This window comes from Musa acuminata, chromosome BXJ1-9 (assembly GCF_036884655.1).
Source record: "Musa acuminata AAA Group cultivar baxijiao chromosome BXJ1-9, Cavendish_Baxijiao_AAA, whole genome shotgun sequence".
Lineage (NCBI taxonomy): Eukaryota > Viridiplantae > Streptophyta > Magnoliopsida > Zingiberales > Musaceae > Musa > Musa acuminata.
Genome location: NC_088335.1, coordinates 24540444 through 24562458, shown reverse-complemented (window position 1 = coordinate 24562458; position 22015 = coordinate 24540444). Strand labels below are relative to the sequence as shown.

General features: G+C 34.6%; 1 protein-coding gene across 1 annotated transcript; it reads right to left on the bottom strand.

The window, feature by feature from the left end:
- Positions 1-9663: 9663 nt before the first annotated feature.
- LOC103998412 (uncharacterized) lies at positions 9664-18358 on the bottom strand. Its single transcript, XM_009419883.3, has 3 exons — positions 18214-18358; positions 10672-10828; positions 9664-9861 (listed from the first exon to the last, which is right to left on the bottom strand). Exons 1-3 carry the CDS (start codon positions 18214-18216, stop codon positions 9815-9817), a joined length of 207 nt encoding a protein of 68 aa, XP_009418158.1. The 5' UTR covers positions 18217-18358; the 3' UTR covers positions 9664-9814.
- Positions 18359-22015: the final 3657 nt, after the last annotated feature.

The window sequence follows — 22015 nt, the reverse complement described above, 5'->3', positions numbered from 1 at the left end:
GAGTGGATGATCCTCTATCGACACTCAATAGCCCTCGTAAGGTCGACTACCACTCCCAATGACCAGTTGTACTAGATCTGGGACAGCCAAACTTATAAGTCTGGTATCAAAGATTCGAGCACTCATACAGGACATCCTTGGTGTCTCAAGTCTAAGGACCATATACACCACTAGGACTACGGAATCGTTGTTTGACAATAAGGCATCATCAACCATCCAGCATTCTGTAAGCGGATCAATCAGTGAACTCATTCTCCAATGAGCACATGTACTGTATCCCTAGTGTCCCTACACGAGCAACTATGAGACCAGCTACATCCGTCATATGGATGGGTATATATCACACCAGTCTGTCCGGTTATCATGATGTCCCTCTCGAGTAACCTGTGACCGGGATTATTTAGGATCTGTGTTTATAGGTGAATCGATCTCATTATCATGATCTCATCACGATCTGATTCCCATTGCACAAATACAAGGACATAACAATATATATATGCACATATGCAATAGTTATAAAGTGATATATGCTAAAATATAATAAGCAAAAGGATTCTGTATCAAGTCATACGTGCCATCACTCACGTGATTGGCTTGCTGGGCACCTATGACTAGCACAGACCAGCGACGGTAGTACCGCCCAATAACTTCGGTGGAACCGCCAGTACCCCAAAATCCGGGGATGAGACCTTTTTAGGCTCCAAGTTTGAATCAACTTGAAGCCTATAAATACCTCTCTCATCCCTGGTTAACTTACACAAGTATTGAGAGTGAAAAAAAAAAGAAACACTACTGTAATCTTGTGTAAACTTCTCTTCTTCTTCTAAGTGTCATAATAGTTTGAGAGAGGAGTAAGTGGGGGATTAAGGGTTTTCTCCTAAACCCAGTAAAAGGAGAAAGAGCTGTAAAAGGTGATTGGTCTTCTCCTATTGAAGGAAGAACGATAGTGGATGCCAGTGGCCTCGACGAAAGTGGAATCAGTGCAGTGGATGTAGGTCATGACGACCGAACCACTATAAAAATCTAGTTTCCCTTTACTCTGAGCAATTTACTTTTATAGCAAATTGTCTCTCCTCCTTATTGTTCTTTTACTAAGCCTACACTCGCATACACTTTCAAGTTTTCAAAATCGATTTTCAACATACGAAAGAATTTCTAGAACCGACTTGTTTGTACCACTGCACTAATTCACCCCCCCCCCCCCTCTTAGTGCCGACTCGTTCATAATAGTTGGTATCAAAGCCTCGTAATTTATCATTTGGTTTAACACCCATGAGAAATGACTCTTTTTGGCTTTTAAGAGGGTCACTCTCTCATTCGTCCTCCCTTGTTCAATGGGATTGACTACACATATTGGAAAACTCGAATGAGAGTTTTCTTTGGATTTGAACTTATGGAATATTGTCGAAAGCATTTTTCAAATGTCTTCTCTTCTAATGAACTATTGGAATGATTTAGAGAAGAAGACTTTTTCTTTAAATGCTAGAGCTATAAACGCTCTATTTTATGCCTTAGACAAAAACGAATTCAATCAAATTTCTTTATGTGAAACGGCTTTCGATATATGATACACTCTCGAAATCACACACGAAGGCACTAATAGAGTAAAAGATTCTAAGATATCATCATTTTACATATTCGAATGAAGGCAAGCGAAACCGTTGTTGACATGCACACCCATTTTACATATATCGTCAATGGTTTAAAATCACTTGGTAGAAGTTTTTCGGATTTTGAACTTGTAAATAAAATTTTACATTCTCTTAATAAGAGTTGGGATCCGAAAGTAACCGTAATACAAGAGACAAACAATCTTAATAATTTTTCACTTGAAGAACATTTTGGTTCATGGATGACATATGAAATGGTGCACAATGCATAAAATGAACTTGAGGACAACCTTCCAAAGAACATGAAGGATTCCGGACTTAGAACAATCGAAGACCACTCGAGCATAAGCTCAAGTGATGGTAAACTTGAACTCATCACTATGAAATTTAAAAAGTTCATGAAATAAAAATTAAAGAACGCAACTACTTGCTATAAATGCAAGAAGAGAGAAGCACTTTGGGATGAATCGAGCTCCTCCGAAGATGAGGAGAAAATCAACAAAGGCGAGGTGGCAAACTATGCCTTAACGGCTTTCTACAATAAGGTAATCAAAATCCCCTTAGTTTACTTTGAAATTACTTGATGTTCTTCATGAGTTATTTTTAATTCAGTTTAAAAAATTATATAAATATTTTTTTTGAAAATTGCATGTTTAATGTTGAAAGTTTTAGGATCATGCTAGTAATTTTGAAAATGATAATGACAATTGCATATTTTATGAAAATATAATAAAATGTAAATCTAATGATTAATCCTATGTATATTTTTAAGAAAAAAATAATGTGTATCTAAATTGATGATTTCCAAATATGATTAAAAAATGCTTCATTTTTAATGAAATCATGCTTAATGGTTTAATAATGAAATAATGTAAGTATAATGCTTGACAATTCTATATTTAATTATACATGATGATTTAAAGTAATTTTTGGGTAATTTATGGTTTATTGATCTTGATGACTTTCATGATGAGATTTGGTCTTTTGATGATATATGGTTTTCATACGAAAAACATGAGCATGCTTATATGAAATCAATCACTTAAAATGAAACACATAAAAAAATATATATATTATCATTGGAATTAAAATGATGAATCAAATCTCTTGTTTAAAGAAGCCTTATGTTTAATATGCTATGCTTTTTTGGTCTCGATGGTTTTTATGACAAAATTTACTTTTCGATCCTAAACATGATGTATGGTTTTGACATAGGAATAAATATTTGGGCATGCTAATATAAAGTCAATCACACAAATTGAAACTAAAGAAGTTTAGATATCATTAAGAATCATTCAACATTATGTTCAACGAAACCATGCTTAATGTCTTAATAAAAATGTAATGATGATTTGAAAGCATGCTTAACGAGTTTATATTTTGAACTTTTGCATGATAATTTTTCGATCTTTTGAAAGTTCTTTTTTGGTGTTAATGAATGATGCATGTATTTGAAAGAAAAGAACATGGATGTATGAAATCAATCAATAAGTTGAAACAAAAGGAGAATTTGCTAGCTTATGAATGCATGAAATACATGAAATACTCATGAAATGAATGCATGAAATACTCATGATATTGTTTTGATGCTCTAAAATGATATAAATACTCATGAAACAAAAGGAGTATATCTCATCACCTAATTCTTCTTGATATTCTTCATGTGATGATATGAATGCATGAAATACTCATGATATTGTTTTGATGCTCTAAAATGATATAAATTTGCTAGCTTATGAGTATCATGTATGATATGATAATTGATTTATTTTTAGTATCATGTATAGAGTAAGGATGATATGTAAAGTTTTAAAATTGTGCATATTGTAAATTGAAACTATAATGATGCACAAACATATTGAAATAAGGTTGATACTTTACCTTTGTCATGATGTGAAGATTGTTAAAGAGGGAAAAGAATTACAACAATGTATTTTCCCTTCTATTTGACTATGACATAGGGGGAGCAAAGTTTGCTAGCTTGCAAGCTAGCTTGCATACTTCAAGAAGAAGCAAAAAGCTTGCTTCTTCTCAAAAAGATGTAAAAATCTTGTCAACTTTCATATATGTAAAATTTGCTAGCTCACAAATTGTAAGGAGAAAAAACTTGCTTGCTTTCTAGCACATCTAAGGAGAAAAAAAAATTACAAACATACATATTGCAAAAAGAGGCAAAACTTATTAGTTTACTCATCTCAAAAGCAAGAAATGCTATCTTGCAATCTCAAGCAAAAGTGCTATCTTGCCTATTTCAAGAAGCAAAACTTGCAACTTGCACATTGCAAAAGGAAGCAAAAATCTGCTAGCTTGCATGTTCTAAATATGATGTAACACTTGGTAAATTTTCTTGCTTACTTGCAATGATGATAAAACTTGATATTATGTTTATTATGCAATAATTTGAACTTGTATGTCTAAACACTTGAAAGTTGTACTTCTCCTTTTTGTTGATTACAAAGGGGGAGAAGTATGATGTTATGCATAAGTTTATGATAACATGTTGCTTGGATTTTTGAATCTAAGAGTTCTATCAATATGGCATATTGATAGGGGGAGTTTGATTAAACTCTGTCATCAATTGGTTGTCATCAACAAAAAGAGAGAAATTGTTGAATCTCGGATTTTGATAATAAAACCAATTGATAGTATTTATGATTTGATCTGTGTTTTAAGTGACGTAGGAAGCTTCGATCAAGGAGAGATAACTAAAGTAGGGAGAATCATATTGGGCCGAAGGAAAACATATCAGAAGATTGGACGTCACGTCGAAGGATTAGTCGACATATTGGCAGTAGGCTTCAGTCCAAGGATTCAGACAATGGGCCAAGAAGAGTGGATATTGCGCTAAGAATATCGGAGTTGCGAAGGTCAACTGGCTGATTAGGCAATAGGCCGTAAGAGAGGACGATGCGCCGAAGAATCGGACGAAGCGTCGATGGACCAATGACATGTCGGACAATATGATTCATGCTTAGTAATAATTGTCTAGATTAAAGTATGTTTTTATGTATGTAGGATTAACTATGATAGCAAGGCATAAAGAAAAATGAAGTCTCAAAGTCAAGAACACGATTTCATTGGGAGTTCGAGAGTTCGTCGGAAGTCCGGACGTTCATCGGAAGTTCTATAGGAATTGACCGAGAAGTCCTGGAGCTTGCCAAAGAAGCTCATCGGAACTCACCAAGAAGATCATCATGAAGTCTAGGAGCTTGCCGGGAGTCCACCGGAACATTGCTGAGAGATCGTCAGAAGTTCACCGAAAGATCGTCGGAAGCTCGTCGGAAGAAACCAGACTTATTTAGCTTATTGTATGCCTTAAATTTCATAGTTAGCATATAATTTGAGTTAGGATTGGGAGGTAATCCCACTAGCATAATTAGGGGCCAACTAGATCTGAAGTTATGCTGGTTTGGGCTAGATTCAAGGCCCAACCAAAATGCTGAAAGCCCAACCGACAGTGGCACCACCTGGGAGACAGTCTTTCGGGTTGTTTGGGCGGTGGTACCACCCAGACTAGACAGTGGTACCAATAGTAGTGATTGCTACCAGTGGTGGTATCACCCTTGTTAGGCGGTGGTACCGCCTAGTGTCAGACTAGCGACGGTAGTACCACCTAGTAACGGCGGTGGTACCGCCAGTACCCCGAAATCCGAGGATAAGACCTTTTTAGGCTCCAAGTTTGAATCAACTTGAAGCCTATAAATACCCCTCTCATCCCTGGTTAACTTACATAAGTATTGAGAGTGAAAAAGAAAGAAACGCTACTGTAATCTTGTGTGAACTGCTCTCCTTCTTCTAAGTGTTACAATAGTTTGAGAGAGAAGTATGTGGGGGTATAAGGGTTATCTCCAAAACCTGATAAAAGGAGAAAGAGCTGTAAAAGATGGTTGGTCTTTACATATTGAAGGAAGACCGATAGTGGATGCTAGTGGCCTCGACGGAAGAGGAATCGGTAGAGTGGATGTAGGTCACCATGATCGAACCACTATAAAAATCTGGTTTGCCTTTACTTTGAGCAATTTACTTTTATAGCAAATTGCCTCTCCTCCTTACTATGCTTTTATTACGCCTACACTCTCATACGGTTTCAAGTTTCCGAAATCGGTTTTCAACGTATGAAAGAATTTCTGGAATCGACGTGTTTTTACTACTGCACTAATTCACTTGTTTTTCAATTGATGATAAAACTTGATATTATGTTTATTATGCAATGATTTGAACTTATATGTCTAAACACTTGAAAGTTGTACTTCTCCTTTTTGTTGATTACAAAGGGGGAGAAGTATGATGTTATGCATAAGTTTATGATAACATGTTGCTTGGATTTTTGAATCTAAGAGTTCTATCAATATGGCATATTGATAGGGGGAGTTTGGTTAAACTCCGGGAGTTTGTTTAAACTCCGTCATCAATTGGTTGTCATCAACAAAAAGAGAGAGATTATTGAATCTTGGATTTTGATGATAAAACCAATTGATAGTATTTATGATTTGATCTGTGTTTTAAGTGACGCAGGAAGCTTCGATCAAGGAGAGACAACTAAAGTAGGAAGAATCATGTTGGGACGAAGGAAAATATATCAGAAGATTGGACATCAAATCGAAGGATTGGTCGACATATCGACAGAAGGCTTCGGTACAAGGATTCAGGCAACGGGCCAAGAAGAGCAGATATTGCACTAAGGATATCGGAGTTGTGGAGGTCAACTTACAAGCTGAGGGAGTGCTTGTAAGTTTGATTTGCAAGAAAATTTTATTTGCAAGCTAAAGCAAGCTCCAAGATAATGATATAGAAAGTTTGATTCATTTATAATTGAAAATAGATACAAAAGAATGACTTTAGATCATTGTATGTACTTCAAATAGTTTGGTGAAGATTTTATAATTATCTTACTTTATGTTGATGATATGCAAATCCTTGGGAAAGATATGTCGATAATTGATAGGTTGAAGAAGGAACTAAGTGAGTCCTTTGCAATGAAGGACATGGGGCCAGCAAAGTAAATATTAAGCATGTAGATTTCTCGTGATAGAAAAAATAAGAATATTTGTTTGTCATAGGAGAAATATATCGAGAAAGTATTGAAAATGTTCAGTATGAGCAATACAAAACTAATTGGTTCTCCTCTTTTAGCTCACTTCAAGTTATGCTTAGAGTAGAGTCCGTCAATTGATGAGGAGGAGAAAATGCAAAAGATTCCTTGTGCTTTTGTAGTTGGAAGTTTAATGTACACGATGGTATGCATGAGGATGAACATCACATATGCAGTGGGTGTTACTACTAGATTTCTTGCAAATCCAAGCAAAGAGCACTAGGAAGCAATGAAATAAATCTTTAGATATCTCAAAGAGAGCTTTAAGGTTTGTTTAAGCATTGGAGGTAGGCCACCTATGTTGATAGGTTACAGAGATACAGATATGGCAAGAGATATAGATACAAGGAAATCCACATTAGGTTTTATACTTACTTTTATAGGGGGAGCTATGTCATGGCAATCTAGATTGCAAAGGTATATTGTTGTCACTACCATAGAGGCAGAAATATTGCTACTATAGAGGTTTGCAAAGAAATAATATAAATGAAAAAATTCTTACAAGAATTTAAGCTAAAATAGAAAATTTATGTGGTACATTGTGACAGCTAGAGCACCATCTATTTGTGTAAGAATCAAACTTTTCATTCTAAGTCAAAGCATATAGATGTTAGATGCCACTAGATTTGAAATATACTTGAAGAGAAACAATTACAACTTTAAAAAATTCATATAGATAATAATAGAGCAAACATGTTGACAAAGATCTTATCAAAAGAAAGGCAGGAGATGTGCTAATAGTTGATTGGCATGGTTTTACATTGAGAAGTCATGGGACAACTTCTTTTATAGGTTAAAGAGAGAAGTTGTTGGGTAGACAGCCCATTAGTTCAGCCCATAGTTGACTTTAATAACCCATAGCCCACTTTTCTTATTTAACCTAAACCCTGACTCTTTTAACTTAGAGGTGTGACAACTAGGGTAGAAAAGGGGGGGCAACGGTGGTTGTGAAAAAAAGAGAAGCAATAATAGCAGTTGAGGGCAGAAAAATAAGAGAATGAAAGGGAAAAAGATAAGGATAACGTACAAATTCTCAATCATCCAAACAGTATTTTCATCTTAGGTTAGATCAGATTTACAATAGATTTTGGTTGTGATCACTTGGGAAGATTTTATATATTGCGCATAGTAATATAATCTTTATATCCTAGTTATTCTCTTGTAATTGTTGTTTGGGTTTTGAGCATTATTTTTATAGTAGATTTTCTTTGGCTTGCTTCGTGATTTTTACCTTTCACGTTGGAGAGATTTTTTACATAAATCTTAGTGTCCTATTTGATTATAATTTTCGTTTAATTCTACTATATTACGGCCTGTTTGTTTTTATTCGTATACAGAGTTATCTTTTTATCCCATCATAAAAGAAGAAGAATAACCCTACTAACTGAGTTCTTAACCATACTAACCAAGTCAAATTTTATCTGAATTATTCGATCGATATTCGAGTTTGATTATAATCTTATTTGTTCACTTGCCGGTTTTTTTTTTCCACTAGAAAAAAATTTGCATGAGATTATCTTTATAAAATAATAATTATAGTTTGCTCACATGTTGCTTGTTGATTTTTTCTTTTATTACACAACTTGAGGAAATCACTATGTTCACGAGAGGTGATATCACCCTCAATCACTGACTAAGGTTTTTCTTCACCATGGTAGTGGGAGAGCAACGAAGACTTGAGTTACTACGGGATGCTCTCCCTGGAGAGGATGCGAGTACGCCTCCATCTGCACTATGATTTCCATCCTCTTCAAATGTTCTATCGATTCCCTTGTTCAAAATTGCCCACATCTATGTGAATTTTTGTTAGATATGTCACAGTAATAAGATTGTAGGATATGTAAAATTTTGTTCAATCTCCTATTAGACAAAAGAATTCGACAAATTCTTGCATTTACAGTTGACAATGGCCTCATTCTATTCGTCTTTCATCTCTAACAAAGTCAAATGACTTTTTTTTTTCCCGAAAGAATAAATTTTATTCAATCAAAAGAAAACAGTAAGCGGATTAGACGATCTGAATGGATCATCCGAGTTTCTAGAAAATGGATATCCCAGAGGTTCTCCCAAAGTGAACTAGCTGATGATGAGCTCGGTAGTTGATGGAGCTGGAGCTGGGAATGTGAGTGAGGTAAGAGATCTCTAAGGTTTGCATCAATAACTTGATATCCGAAATGATGCCACGAAGGAACCAAATATAATGTATTAGTGCTGGGAGTCCGTTTGAATGAATCCAAATATACTTCCATTGGAGAGCAGCAGCATGCTTTAAGAGGCTTCCAACACCGCCAGCGCTTCTGCCATGTCTACATTGTGAGCTTTGCAAGACTTGCAGCCGACAACAATAGGTACATATTCTGGTGAAGTAAAAGATAAAGGCAGCTCCTACAGAAGAATCAGGAGACAAAAACGAGCCATCACTCTACAAAATGAAATCAAAGTTTCCTGCCCCTATATAATAAGGATTCTGAGTGGATATAATTCCGGCCCCCTCGGTCTCAGGTGCTACCTGGTCTCGTTCGTTAAGGACTAACACACCTTGTATACAAGGGTCTAAAGGCTAGGAACAACGGTTACGAAATCTATTATTATTTCTATTCAGCCAAAAAGTCCAAAAAACCATAGGAAATCAGGGATAAGAATCGGGTGGACTCAGCTTTGTCAAATCCTTCCTTTTCTCTAAGCCAAGTACCCAAACACATCAAATGACATTTCCATCATCGTCGATTCACCAATAAACTGTGATATTCAGTTTATTTCACTACCATGCTAATGACAGGAATAGGAATTAGACGACTACGATAAGCATCACAAATTTCTCTATCTCGTCCTAAATAAATACATTAAGATAGGCAACAGTGCAAACCAAGATAATGTAAAGATGCACTGACAATAAACATCAAAGAGCAGAAAGCAAGATCTGAGGCAAAGAAGAGGACGAGAGTAACAAGGTAACAATCGTTGTCAAAGTGAAAAGGATCAGCCATTGATTTTCAAGTCATCCATTGAGGAACTCCAAACAGGATAAACTCCTAACATTTTGAGTTTACATTAGGGTAAATACAAAAAGCATCATCAGCCTCAGTCTCAAATATTTGATCATCTACTTGCTTTATGTCATCCCCCCACTTGTTGCTGTTCTAATTATCTGAAACAGCGCTGCAAAACAGAAAAAGAGAGAACCAATCAGCATAGTATCAAACAAAGAGTGTTAAACTTGCTTCTGATTTCAATACCAATTTCAAAGATAGGATAATTTCTAGTATGTTTAGTGATAGGGGCAAATATTAAGGTCAATGATCATCCGACACGTGTCCGCATGCATGACAGTCATGTCAACCATGTAGATAAAACTTGTCTCCCCTTTGTCTACCCACATGGACATGAGTCCAAAGCAGACATTTGTGGGCTGTCTTCTCCTTTGTCACCTATGTGGGCTGTTAGGAGCCGTTAAGGGCTGCCTCTCCATGGTATATTTTGCCTCTACTATTAGGTATAAAAACTCATTTTTGGCACAGTTAATAGGGAGATCAATTTGTACTGCTCATCATCACACTCACCTTCCTTGGGTAAATATTACATTGGGCATCAAAGGGATTGAGTTGAGAAACCTCTCTCAACCTCAGGTAATACTACCTTGGGCATCAAAGGCACAGATAAATAAATGATTCTGAGAGTGAGACGGGTTAACAGGTGAGATGTGGAGAATCAAAATGTATATAATCTTAAGAAAGATCATGTTTTCTTGATTCATCAATTGACAACATCCATTCACTGTCAAGGAAACTAATGTGATCAAAGCTGAAACTAAATGCATACCAACAATTTGAAAAGCATAATCTACCTTATAGTTCATCTTATTTATTTATTTTATTTTGTAAATTCAATTGTTGTTTAATCTTATGATAAAATAAAATATGTAACCAAAATTTAATCATCAATTTTGCAGATGGGTTTATGGTCACGTACACGATCCAATAACAACAAAGATAAAGAACCCGAGAACAATAGGCCCAACAGGATAGTCGTTTCCTTTCTTTGCTGTTGACTCAGACACAGACCCCCTCTTTGTTATATTTTTCTGAAACTTTGCTACTTTCCTATCAGCAAGGCGCCTTGAGGTAGTCTGTGGAAGAAACAACCAACCCATATTATATAATGCATCGAAGATCAGCTAAATTTGATTGTCCGTTGAAGATAAAAGAATAACAACCTTTAAAAGTACAGTGAAGATAAATCATCATAACTAAATGCTAGTCATCAATACCACAACAAAGATGTACTAAGCATAATGGTTTTTCTTGTAAAAGAATGAAACACAAGCACTCAAACAAAAATATAAATTTGTCAATCAGCTCATGAAACATAAAAACAAAAGAAGCATAAGGTCCCAACAATTTGTCGTCAACTATGAAGTAGAAGAAAGGATTAAAATCATCATAAAAGGGGCTACCATGTACAAGTAAAAGAGTTTGCCAGTTAATTTCTCTATCTTGTACTTTCTATTTGTGCATGAGATAACATTAGTCCTTCCATTTTCTGCAGTCGAAACGGTCATCTGTGCTCTGAGAAAATGCCAATGAAACTTAACATATAAATGGTCATCGGCTCAAGGTGATTAAACTCACTTAAACTCATGCTTTTAAGTAAACACAGAATAGTGTGTTGACACAAAAATATGCATGATCTATCTATATCTAACATTCACTAATTTGATAAGAAAACACAAAGTTAACATTGATTTTTTCTCTATTGCAAGTTGGTTTTTAACTGTTCCCATATACCATATGGTCAGACCAAGCAACCAACACCAAAAATATATAATTTAGAATGCCTAAGGTTGTTGCATTGGAAATAGGAAAACATGGTTGGTACTGCTGATCTAAGTGCTAAGGTTCTAATTTGCAGGTTCTGACTTGCTCCGGCAAACTAAAGCACTTGCATATGCAGTTGCACATAGCCTCAAAGACAAGCCCACCATATATACCATTTATCAAAACTTTCTCATACATGAATTTGCCGACAAGACATTAGAATTTAAATCAACAAATTAGAAATAAATATTAAATTCTTCTTGCTAAAGGTACCAAATTAACTAAGCTTCACCCCACTGAAATTCAGGAATCGTCACTACAGTCTTCATCTGCTACTGAACTGATGGCAAGAAATGAACTGAAGGGGCCTCATAATCTATTTTTCATTTCCACAGAGCTACATGGATACTATTTAATTCATCATCAGCCCATCTAACTGCCTTGAACATTTAAACATGCACTGCAAACACCCACAGACACAAGTACTGGGCATGAAAAGTTCTTTGGATAATTTCATTGAGACCACATACATAAATCTGGAATGAAAACTTAAACTTAAAGCACTTCCTCAAATAATAAATTGACCTGAAATTATGCAGTAATCCCAAATACGGGTGGCCCAAGGAAAATTTGAGAATAAATACCATCACATCATACCCAGGAAGAAAATTAAAAAACAAGATACAAAGCTGAAGTTGTTATGACTTCTTCACATCAATTCTTTTTCTGTTTGGACATTCTATTCCTTGACAAGAGATAAACAACAGTGTCTTCCAAAGTTATCCAAATAACTTTCAGCTTATCATATCTTGCATGGACCAAATTTTATCTTGCATGACATTCTATTCCTTGAGATTCTGTTTGGACCAAATCCTAGGTCATCTTATCTTGTGTGGAACTTTTCCTCTTAAAATCTCATCTACTTTTAAAATCTAGCTAGCCCTGATAATCATGAAAGTTTCCAAATAGGAGAAACCAGTAAAGGATTGATGAATTCTGCCGACCCTTTTAGAGAACTTCAGACCGAAAAAATGTTTTCAAATAGGAGAAACTAGGAAAGGATTGAGATTTCTGCCAACCCTTTAAGAGAACTTCAGACTGAAAAAATCTACATTACATATATTACATTACATACATACATATAAACACCAGTAAGTGGAAAATATCATTAGCCAGCCAGTCTTAGGCTTAAATTTTTTCTTTTGATAGTAGAAACTGCACAACACCATAAAAAATATCGACATGATATTTCATCAATTGGCAAAACTTTGAAAGTGTGAAATTGAATTAGAGGGATAAGGACATACGTATCTTCTAGGTTAAAAAGGACCCACATCAAGCCATCCTAATCAGTACACGTTCAGAATTTGTAGAAACAAGCCTCAAATTCTTAGTAACTTTTTCAGATAAAAGACCCTTATATATGTCAAAGATTATCATAATGATGTAGAACAGAGTAGGAAGGTAGAGAGAAAGAGAGGGGAAGAGAAAGAAAGAAAAGTGTGAGATAAGAGAGCGTAAGAGACCAGAGAAGATGCAATTTTTTTCATTCAAATATGAAGTAAGTCATCCATTGACAAGCTTCACTATTTATAGGGGTTTAGAAGCCTTAGTATAATCAATGAAGACAATGATTCCCAAGAGTAATCTCCTTAGGAATTAGTATATCTTTTAGGAATCCAAAATGTGACTTCTAGGATACATTAATAGTAAATGAGTGCATTTAATACAAAAGGAGTCCCTAGAAATACCAAAAGACTATTTCAATTTTCAACACAACTCTTAGAATTTTTAGGCCAACTAATTGATGACTTTTTGTTGATTTTTTTGCTTAGAATAAACTTTTTTGAAATCCTTTGTAAATCTAGATTGTTCTCCATCATTTTTTTCCCGCAGAGTGATTTGCAACGTACTAATCTAATAAGTCTGGTGTAAAGTCACAAAGTTCCTCCAACGTAATCCAAATGGCATCGGAAGTTGGACAATTGTGCCACATGACAAGAAAGTATTAAGTAATCTTAGTAGTAGATGTAACAAGATGGTCATCAAGAATGGCCTCTACGTCATCCCTGTGTTACGGGAAAATTGATGCTTTAGGAGGATTGTTACCTATAGGAACACTAGTAGACAGAGGAGGCTCAAAAGTATTATGATATGGAGTTAAATCCTCAACAATGAAAATTATACTAATATGCAAGTCAGAAAGCAAATCGAGCATATATGCATTAGTTTTTGGATAATGGGGAAAGGAATAATGGCTCGAGCATACAATTTTTTGAATGAAGTTTTAGGGGATCTCTCAAGGTAAATGTGAACTAAGACATAATCGCTAACTTGAAACTCTTGACTTCTATGATGTGCATTAACGGCAAGTTTATAACTTTCATTACTTAGGGTAATTTTACGTTGAATTTTAGTATGCAAATCATAAATATGTTAAGCAAAGGAGTGGGTTGGTTTTGAGGCACAATAGTCAAGTGGAAAGGGTGCAAGGTCAATAGTTTAGTGAATTTCCCATAAGGGTGGCAGCTCACTAGGTAATTCCGAGGGTTTGACATTAGAAAATTCATCTGATAAGGATTTAACCTAAGGAATTAGATCAAGAATAGTGCAAGAGCTAGGAATTTCTCTAGCAATGATGGCCACACAAAATTTATTGTTTAGGCTCTCTACTTCAAAAAATTTAAGATCCAATAAGTGGAGTCCCTTAGTGGCTGGGGCTTGTGGAAGAGCCTTGAGAGTTACTTTTTGTCCTTTTATGATAGTTTTACTAGTCATAGGATAATTTTTTGTCTTTGTATCGAAAGCATGCGTGTTTTCTCTCCCATGATTAGTAACATCAAGATCATACAATCAAGGCCGACCTAAAAGAATCTTGGCAACGTCCATTGGTATGACATCACAGTAAATCTCATCCTGGTAATCACCCATTTTGATTAGTACCAAGCATCTCTCGATCGTGGATAGAGTGGTTTTGTCAACCTAGGCTATTTTGAAATGGGTCCGATGTGACTCTACCTTAAGGTTTAGTCTCTTGATAATATATTTTGAGACTACGTTCATAGTGCTACCCCTATCAATAACCAATTTGCAAGTTCTTTCCTCGCTTCGGATAAAAGTATAAAAGATACTTGTCCTCTTCCATTCATTGGAATCACTAGTAGTGGAGGGAATCATGCGGACAACATTAACATAGGCAACTTTAATTTCTAGTTCGTTTTTGTCACCTGAGTAGGCTTCGGGTTCAACAACTTGGTCTGCTTCCTTGATTTGATCATCTGATTCTTATTTTAAGGTAAGGGTACGTTGAGAACAATTATGGCAATAATGACGTTGGATTGAAGATGAACTAGTTTGAGATTCAATAGTTGAACTAGTTGGACAATTCATGGTTAGGCCAGGATTGTTACTAGTAGTAGGGATTTTTTGATTGACAAAGCCACCACTTAGGGTAGATTAGAAAATAGTTTTATTGTCGAGAAACTAAGAAGATGCTCGATGAATTAGATAAAGTTTGATGTACTTTTTAATCTTAAGGGCTCGTCGAGAAGCTCCCTTCATAGTGTTGGGGAAACTAAGGGAGACTTCCCGTTGGATGTCAAACCTCAATCCATTAACAAATCTTTGGAAAGTGATGATTTTTGGTCCTCTTCTATTTCACACCTAAGTAAAAGTTCCTCAAATTGGGCCAAATACTCCACTAAAATTTAACTGTTTAAGGTTTAACAATTGTTCAACTAATTAGCTTCAAAAGTAGGATGGTAAATATTTTTCTTTAAGTTTTTATTTCATGACTTCCCATTGAGTGATGGGAGGTCTCGACGGTGTTCAAGACTACATTCAATATGTTGTTGATATTTCCAAACGGATCCTACTAGTTTTAATTTTGCAAACCGTACACGTTCAACATCAATCATTCCATACCACTCAAAATAATCTACCATGCTATCTAACTGGTCAATAAACACATTTGGGTCAAACCTACCTTCAATGTTCGACACATCCACTTTGACTCTTCTAGCCATTTCCCCCAGATTGTCAACAAGTCGAACTCGTTGGCCTATTGCTCGGGTTTGTGGATTTCTAGTAAGTTCTAGGAATTTATCATTAAGGCCAAAAGACATCAGGAATTGTTGAAGCATGATTGTGAATAGGTGCCTTATAGGTGGACCTAGGATTTATTCAAATTGGGGCTCGAGGAGTACGTAAAATTCCTTGATTTAAAGCTATGGATTGTGGAGAATGGACACGTTGCCTAATCGACTCATCAACCTCCTCATTCATGGGTCATTTTTCAATGTGTTGGAGAGCTCTTAGGACTTAGGTCATTTGGTCACATAATTGGTTCAACATTGTGTCATGATATACTAGCTTATTTCTAAGGGTGTCTATCTCACTTTGTTGGTTTAGGGATTCATCAAGATTGGTTTGGTTTTCACCTTGCCGAGTCATGATTCTAATGCTATCGACAAATTACCTTTTGGCAATGAGGTTGATAATTGTTGCAATACACAAGGTATAAATGCAATGTTTCAAATAGTTCTCACTTTTTGTTATGATTTATTTTGGACAACTTTTAGGTGTTCAAATTTTAGTGGTATTATAATTGTAGCTAAAGGGAAGACAAAAGGTGATAAATGGAGAAAAAAAGAAAAAGATGAGGTGAGAAGCGATGAAAACCACGATCTAATATGGTCCACCAATTCTGTAGGGACAGTTGCACAAAAGTCCAACTCCACAGGCAAAGGGTTGACGTTGGAGGTGCAAGGATCCGTAAATGATGTCACTGTATTGAAGCTGCTAATTGGGGCCCAATGAGGTACAAGGCAGGTTTCTTGATAAGCTATGATTCCAAATTGATGTAGAATAGAGTAGGAAAGTAGAGAGAGAGAAGGGAAGAGAAATAAAGAGAAGTGTAAGATAAGAGCGAAGAGTAAGAGACCAAAGAAAATGCAATTCTTTTCATTCAAATCTAAAGTCATTCATTCATTGACAAGCTCCACTTTTTAGAGGGGTTTGTGGGCCTTAGCATAATCAACGAAAGCAACGATTTCCAAAAGTAATCTTCTAAGAAATTAGTATGTCTTTTAGAAATCCAAAATGTAACTTCTAGAATACGTAAATAATAAATAAGTGCACTTAATACAAGAGTTCACTTAATACAAAAGGAGTCCCTAGAAAGACCAAAAGACTTTCAAATTTCAACACAACGCTTAGAATTTCTAGGCCAATTAATTGATGCTTTTTGTTTTTTTTTTGTCTAGAATAAACTCTTCTGAAATCCTTGATAAAGCTAGATGGTTCTCCACCACATAACTAACCTTAAACTACAATAGCTTTCCAAAATTTTCTATTCCTAGTTGTAAACAATCTATATCCTAATACACAAATACCATAATCAGGACTTCTATAACCAGGCTGTCACCAAGATTCCGATATCCTAATAGATCTAAAACCACCTGTGTAACATCTTACTCCTAGTTCCACCCATACCCTACATGCATGACTAAAGTAAAATGTCACATTTCAAATTTTCATTACTACTATCAATAGAAGTGCAGCGAAAAATTAATTAGGAGATTGAAAGTGCTGTCACTACAACAAACCCTTGTGGGGAAAATTAAAGATTTACAGATCAAGGACCCTTATTTAAACCGATTGAAGTTTGAGATTGAGGTAAAGAAGAGAAAGGATTTTCACATTGATGAAGAGGTAATCATATTTCGGAGTAGGGCGTTACAATCTGATCCATAAAAGTTACCACTGGCAGTACAAGTCAACTAAAATCACAAATTCAGATCTTTTAACAGCACTCGTTCTTTTACTAATTTTAATTAATAAATACCTAGTTTAGCAAAACATGCTTAATTGTCTCTTGCTGTCCGATTTTCTCAAAAGATTCTTATTCGAATAAGCTTTGATCACCCTTGGTTAACCAATATACATGTGATATGAGCCACAAGCATAATCCATAACAACAAAAGAATGAAGTTTGTGCATGTACCAAGAGACAAACTACGGCAAACAAACAGATATACTAGAATCAAGAATATTCTCCAACATAAGTATGCATGTTAAGACTTTGAGAAAGAATTCAAAAGATAACCACAAATAGGATAAATTACAGCCTGCTAATCTCCCCTTCACGTTAAAAGTGATTTTCCTTTCTATACAACACCACTAACAACAAGAGCTATGTTGAAGGTGCTATCACTAGTCAAAATCACGAAGCAAACCATAAATGAGTTGATTTTTCCTTCTTTTCTATGCTTAAAATACAAAAAGTTTTCACACATAGCGGTCCTTATTCTCATATACAATTGTAACTAGGATTCGTGGACAATAAATTTCACAGAAGAAGTGACCGGTAACTGGTAAAGCAAGGCGGACGCCCTGAAGAACATAATCAAATCATCCCAAGCTAATCTATCAGGAACATAACCAGATCATCTCATACTAGCATCAAAAACCCAACAGATTCTAGATCCCACTTAATACTAACAGATCTATGTGTCTGCATGCACTACCAGATGTATCACAAAGACAGTTCGTCGAGAAGGTGAAGAAAGATGAAGCCAGACCGAAGATTTCGGCGAACCAGCCAAAGATTCATCGGAGGAGTGTAGATCTAAGGAAACATGCAACAACAAAGAATAATCTAAGCAGAACAATTAGGGATTTCATGCAGGTGGCTCACCATCTTGTCGCGGGACGGAGGGACGGAGTCTAGTGGAAGGACCAAGTGGGAAAATGACGAAAGCGAGGAAATCCCGTGCGGTAATAAGTCGCGATCTCAACCTAACTTCAACCAACGGCGTCTCGATTTTTCAAGCATAGCTCAACGCAAATTATAGATAATTAAAGTATAACTTATATATATATATATATATATATATATATATATATATATATATATATATATATATATATATATATATATATATATATGTAATCTGACCACGATTCTGCAATTGTGGATTCTGGTTTGGCAAAACCTAGGACCAAAATTGAACCAACAAAGCTGGTTTTGGAACCAGTGGTTCCGGTTTGACCCATTTTCATTATTGATTCAAAACTATATTTTTTTATTAAAAAATATATTATAACATAAAAAAATTTATAATTTTATTTTTATATTTAAAAAAAAAGATGTACATATGAGTGTATATGTGTAATAATTAACTAAAAAAATTAGACATAAAATTAAATAAAATTATAATTATTTAATCGCTTTTGGCGTCGGACGTTCTGATAATCCTTTTAGTTGATATATCGAATACGAGGTCATTATCTTTTGCGAATGATCTCTTAGTTTCGTTTCATCGTCTCTATCCAATTATTGATACATACATATAGGATTCATCCTCTTACATTGAAGACTTCTCAGCAACTACCATCAGCATTAGAGTTGCTAATAGAGTCGCTAATATTTGCCTTGCAATCCTCACCAAGATTGAAAATGTTACTATGAACTATTCTAGGATTTTCTTAGGTTTTTTTACCTTTATAATAATAGTTTTTCTTCCTTAAAGATTTTATTGTCCTCACTAATTTGATTTGTAGATATAAAAGCTTTGGAGGTACTATGTTCTTTACTATAGTTGACACTATAATGATCATATAAGCTAATCATAAATATTTTAATATCACTAATTTTATCACTAATAACAACATCTACTCCTAAACTTTCATAATGAATGAATACATAATCACCTAACTCATCTGATCTATGAGGATAAAAAACACATGCAACTAAATAAATCGATAGAATTTCAAAAAACAAATTGTCCATTTTGATTTCATAGCCATCATTGTCATATTTAAATCATTATCATGTTAATATTCTTCTAAGGCACCAACAATATTAATACAAACAACTAAAAAAATATGTGTAGTAGGATAATAAACAAAGCATATGTTATATTATTAAATTTTTTTAAAAATTTTAAAATTCTTTCACACATATTTCATTGTTGTGGATATAAACTTACCTAACATTATTTACAATAAAAATAAATGATAATTCTTTATATTCAAAAGATGTTTTAAGCAATATGCATAATTTCATCGGGTACAAACATCACTATAAAATCTTTTTGTCCTTTTGTAATTTAATTTGCAAAATTTGACTTATTCTTTTATTACTTGCGAATGATTCCACAACAATAAAATAGCTTGCTTATTAATAGGTGAAAGAAAAGTTTCAAGAGATTTAAGTCCTTGTACATATAAATTCGAAATATGACAAACACATCTAAAATAAAAAAAAGACTCCGAAAAGCAAGTTGACAAACTTTTTATAATTCTAAAATACAAGTAGTATTTGCTATTGCATTATCAAATCAATAGAGACTCTGAATAAAGTGGTAAAATAATTGTGGGACCTTTTGCAAAACAAATGTCCCTTATGGTCACAATGGGTTTCTGCTATGTATCTTTCAAAGGAATTGTTTTGGGAAATTTCAACAAGAACATACCACTCTGTAGCTTGGAAAGGAATTTTAAAGGTAAGGAATTGGCAAATCAAACACATTTCTTATGCAATCTCTACTGGAACTAATACTAATATGTGGTATGATCCTTGGGTGAATGGGAAAAATATATTTCAATTATAAAGTGACAGAATACAAAAAGACCTTAGGGCTCCCAAAGATTGGAAGGTTTCCGAGTACATTGCTAATGGTACATGGTGTCTTCCTACTCCTATTTCTCTTGAAATGTTATCACTTTGGCCGACTATCACAGCTATTCCAATCAAGAACAACCCTTCAGATGTACTTATTTGGCTTCACGAGAATGGTAAATTTAGTGCCACAACCGCATGGAATCAAATTAGGCAAAGAAATAACAAATGACTCCCAAGCAGTTGGACATGAGATCGACCGGGATCACAGAGACATTCCTTATGTACATGGCAAGCCCTTCTGAATAAACTACCTACAATAGACAATATGAAAAGAAGAGGTATCCATCATGTTAACCGATGCTCCCTTTGCATGCAACAAGAAGAAACTGTTGACCATCTCTATTTTGCTTGTGACTATACTAAATGGATATGGAAGGAGATTCTCTAGCGATTCGAACTCAATAGAATGCCGCAACCAAACTTGCATCAAGAATTAGCTGACCTCATGTAATGTTTTTCAAGAAAGGGCCTCTTACACAATTGACAAAGATTATATTCATATGCGCTATTTGGTGGATGTGGAAGGAAAGATGTAGCAGAATCTTTGAGTGTCAACACACAAACAATGCTCAGCTCTTGACAGAGATTATTAGATACTCAAGATCATGTATGGAGAACGATATCAAAATGGAGCATCTTACGCAGAAAGAAAAAGATATTTTTATCAAATTCAATTTTGCTATTAGTTAAAGATCTTGTGCATGATGTCAAAAGCTATACCAATAGGAAATCTTGGCATATCTGGACTTTAAATTTTATTTGTTGGCCATAGTTAAGAGTTACAGTCTACAACATGTGTAGTCATAACTACCGCATGAGTACTCTATGAGTTACCTAACTTAGTCTATAACTTGTATAGACAAAGCTATATGTAGAAACTTTACACAAAATCTATTTACTTTTACTTATAAAAAAAAAAACCAATAGAAAAAATTTTAAAAACCAAATAATATTCTTTCAAAATTATTATTTTTATTTTATAAATATTATTGAACTCTAAAAGTAATAATTTATTTTTGCATAGTCTAATCATAGTCTATCTGAATGACAAGTGATTCATATATAGGAGTGCATTTGCTAATGATCACTTCAAATATTAACACAAATAAATTCAACCATCCAAAACTTGAATAACTTTTTTATAAATCTTTTTTTAATAAATATTATATAAAGAAGAAGTAAGAGTGGTATGAAAAACTTGTTGTACTGTGTGATTTAAAGCCTCTTCATAATAATCAATAAATCTAATATTTTTACTGAAACTAAAAATAATGTTCAACAAAAATTAATTCAGCTAATACTTAATGATTTTTTTCAACCAAAAATTAAAAAGTGGGAGAAGTAGGGTACTTAAAAATTTATGTTTGACTCCTCTTCAAACTATCTTATGTTGGATGTGTTTTATCAATATATTTTCAGAATATTTTATATCCTAGTCCTTAGTAGTAATTGCATATGATTCGGAAGGGAACCATTGATGTTTGGAACCTTCTTGAGTTATAGCTTTAAGATGTCCTATTAGGACCGTTTAAACACTAAGAGGGACAGGGGGGGACTAGATTTATAGTGATTCGGTCGTCGTGACCTATGTTTACTCCCGATTCCTCTTTACTTAAGGCCAATGATGATCACTAACGGTCTTCCTTCAGTGGGCGAAGACCAACTACCCTCTTATAACTATTTTTTCTTTTTTCAAGTTTAGTAGACAATATTTACTAGCCTTAAAGCTTTCTTAGAATGATCATAAATCTAAAGAAGGAGGAGGAAGATACTTAGTACTTTTTAAAAAATTTTACAACTCAAAATCTCAAGA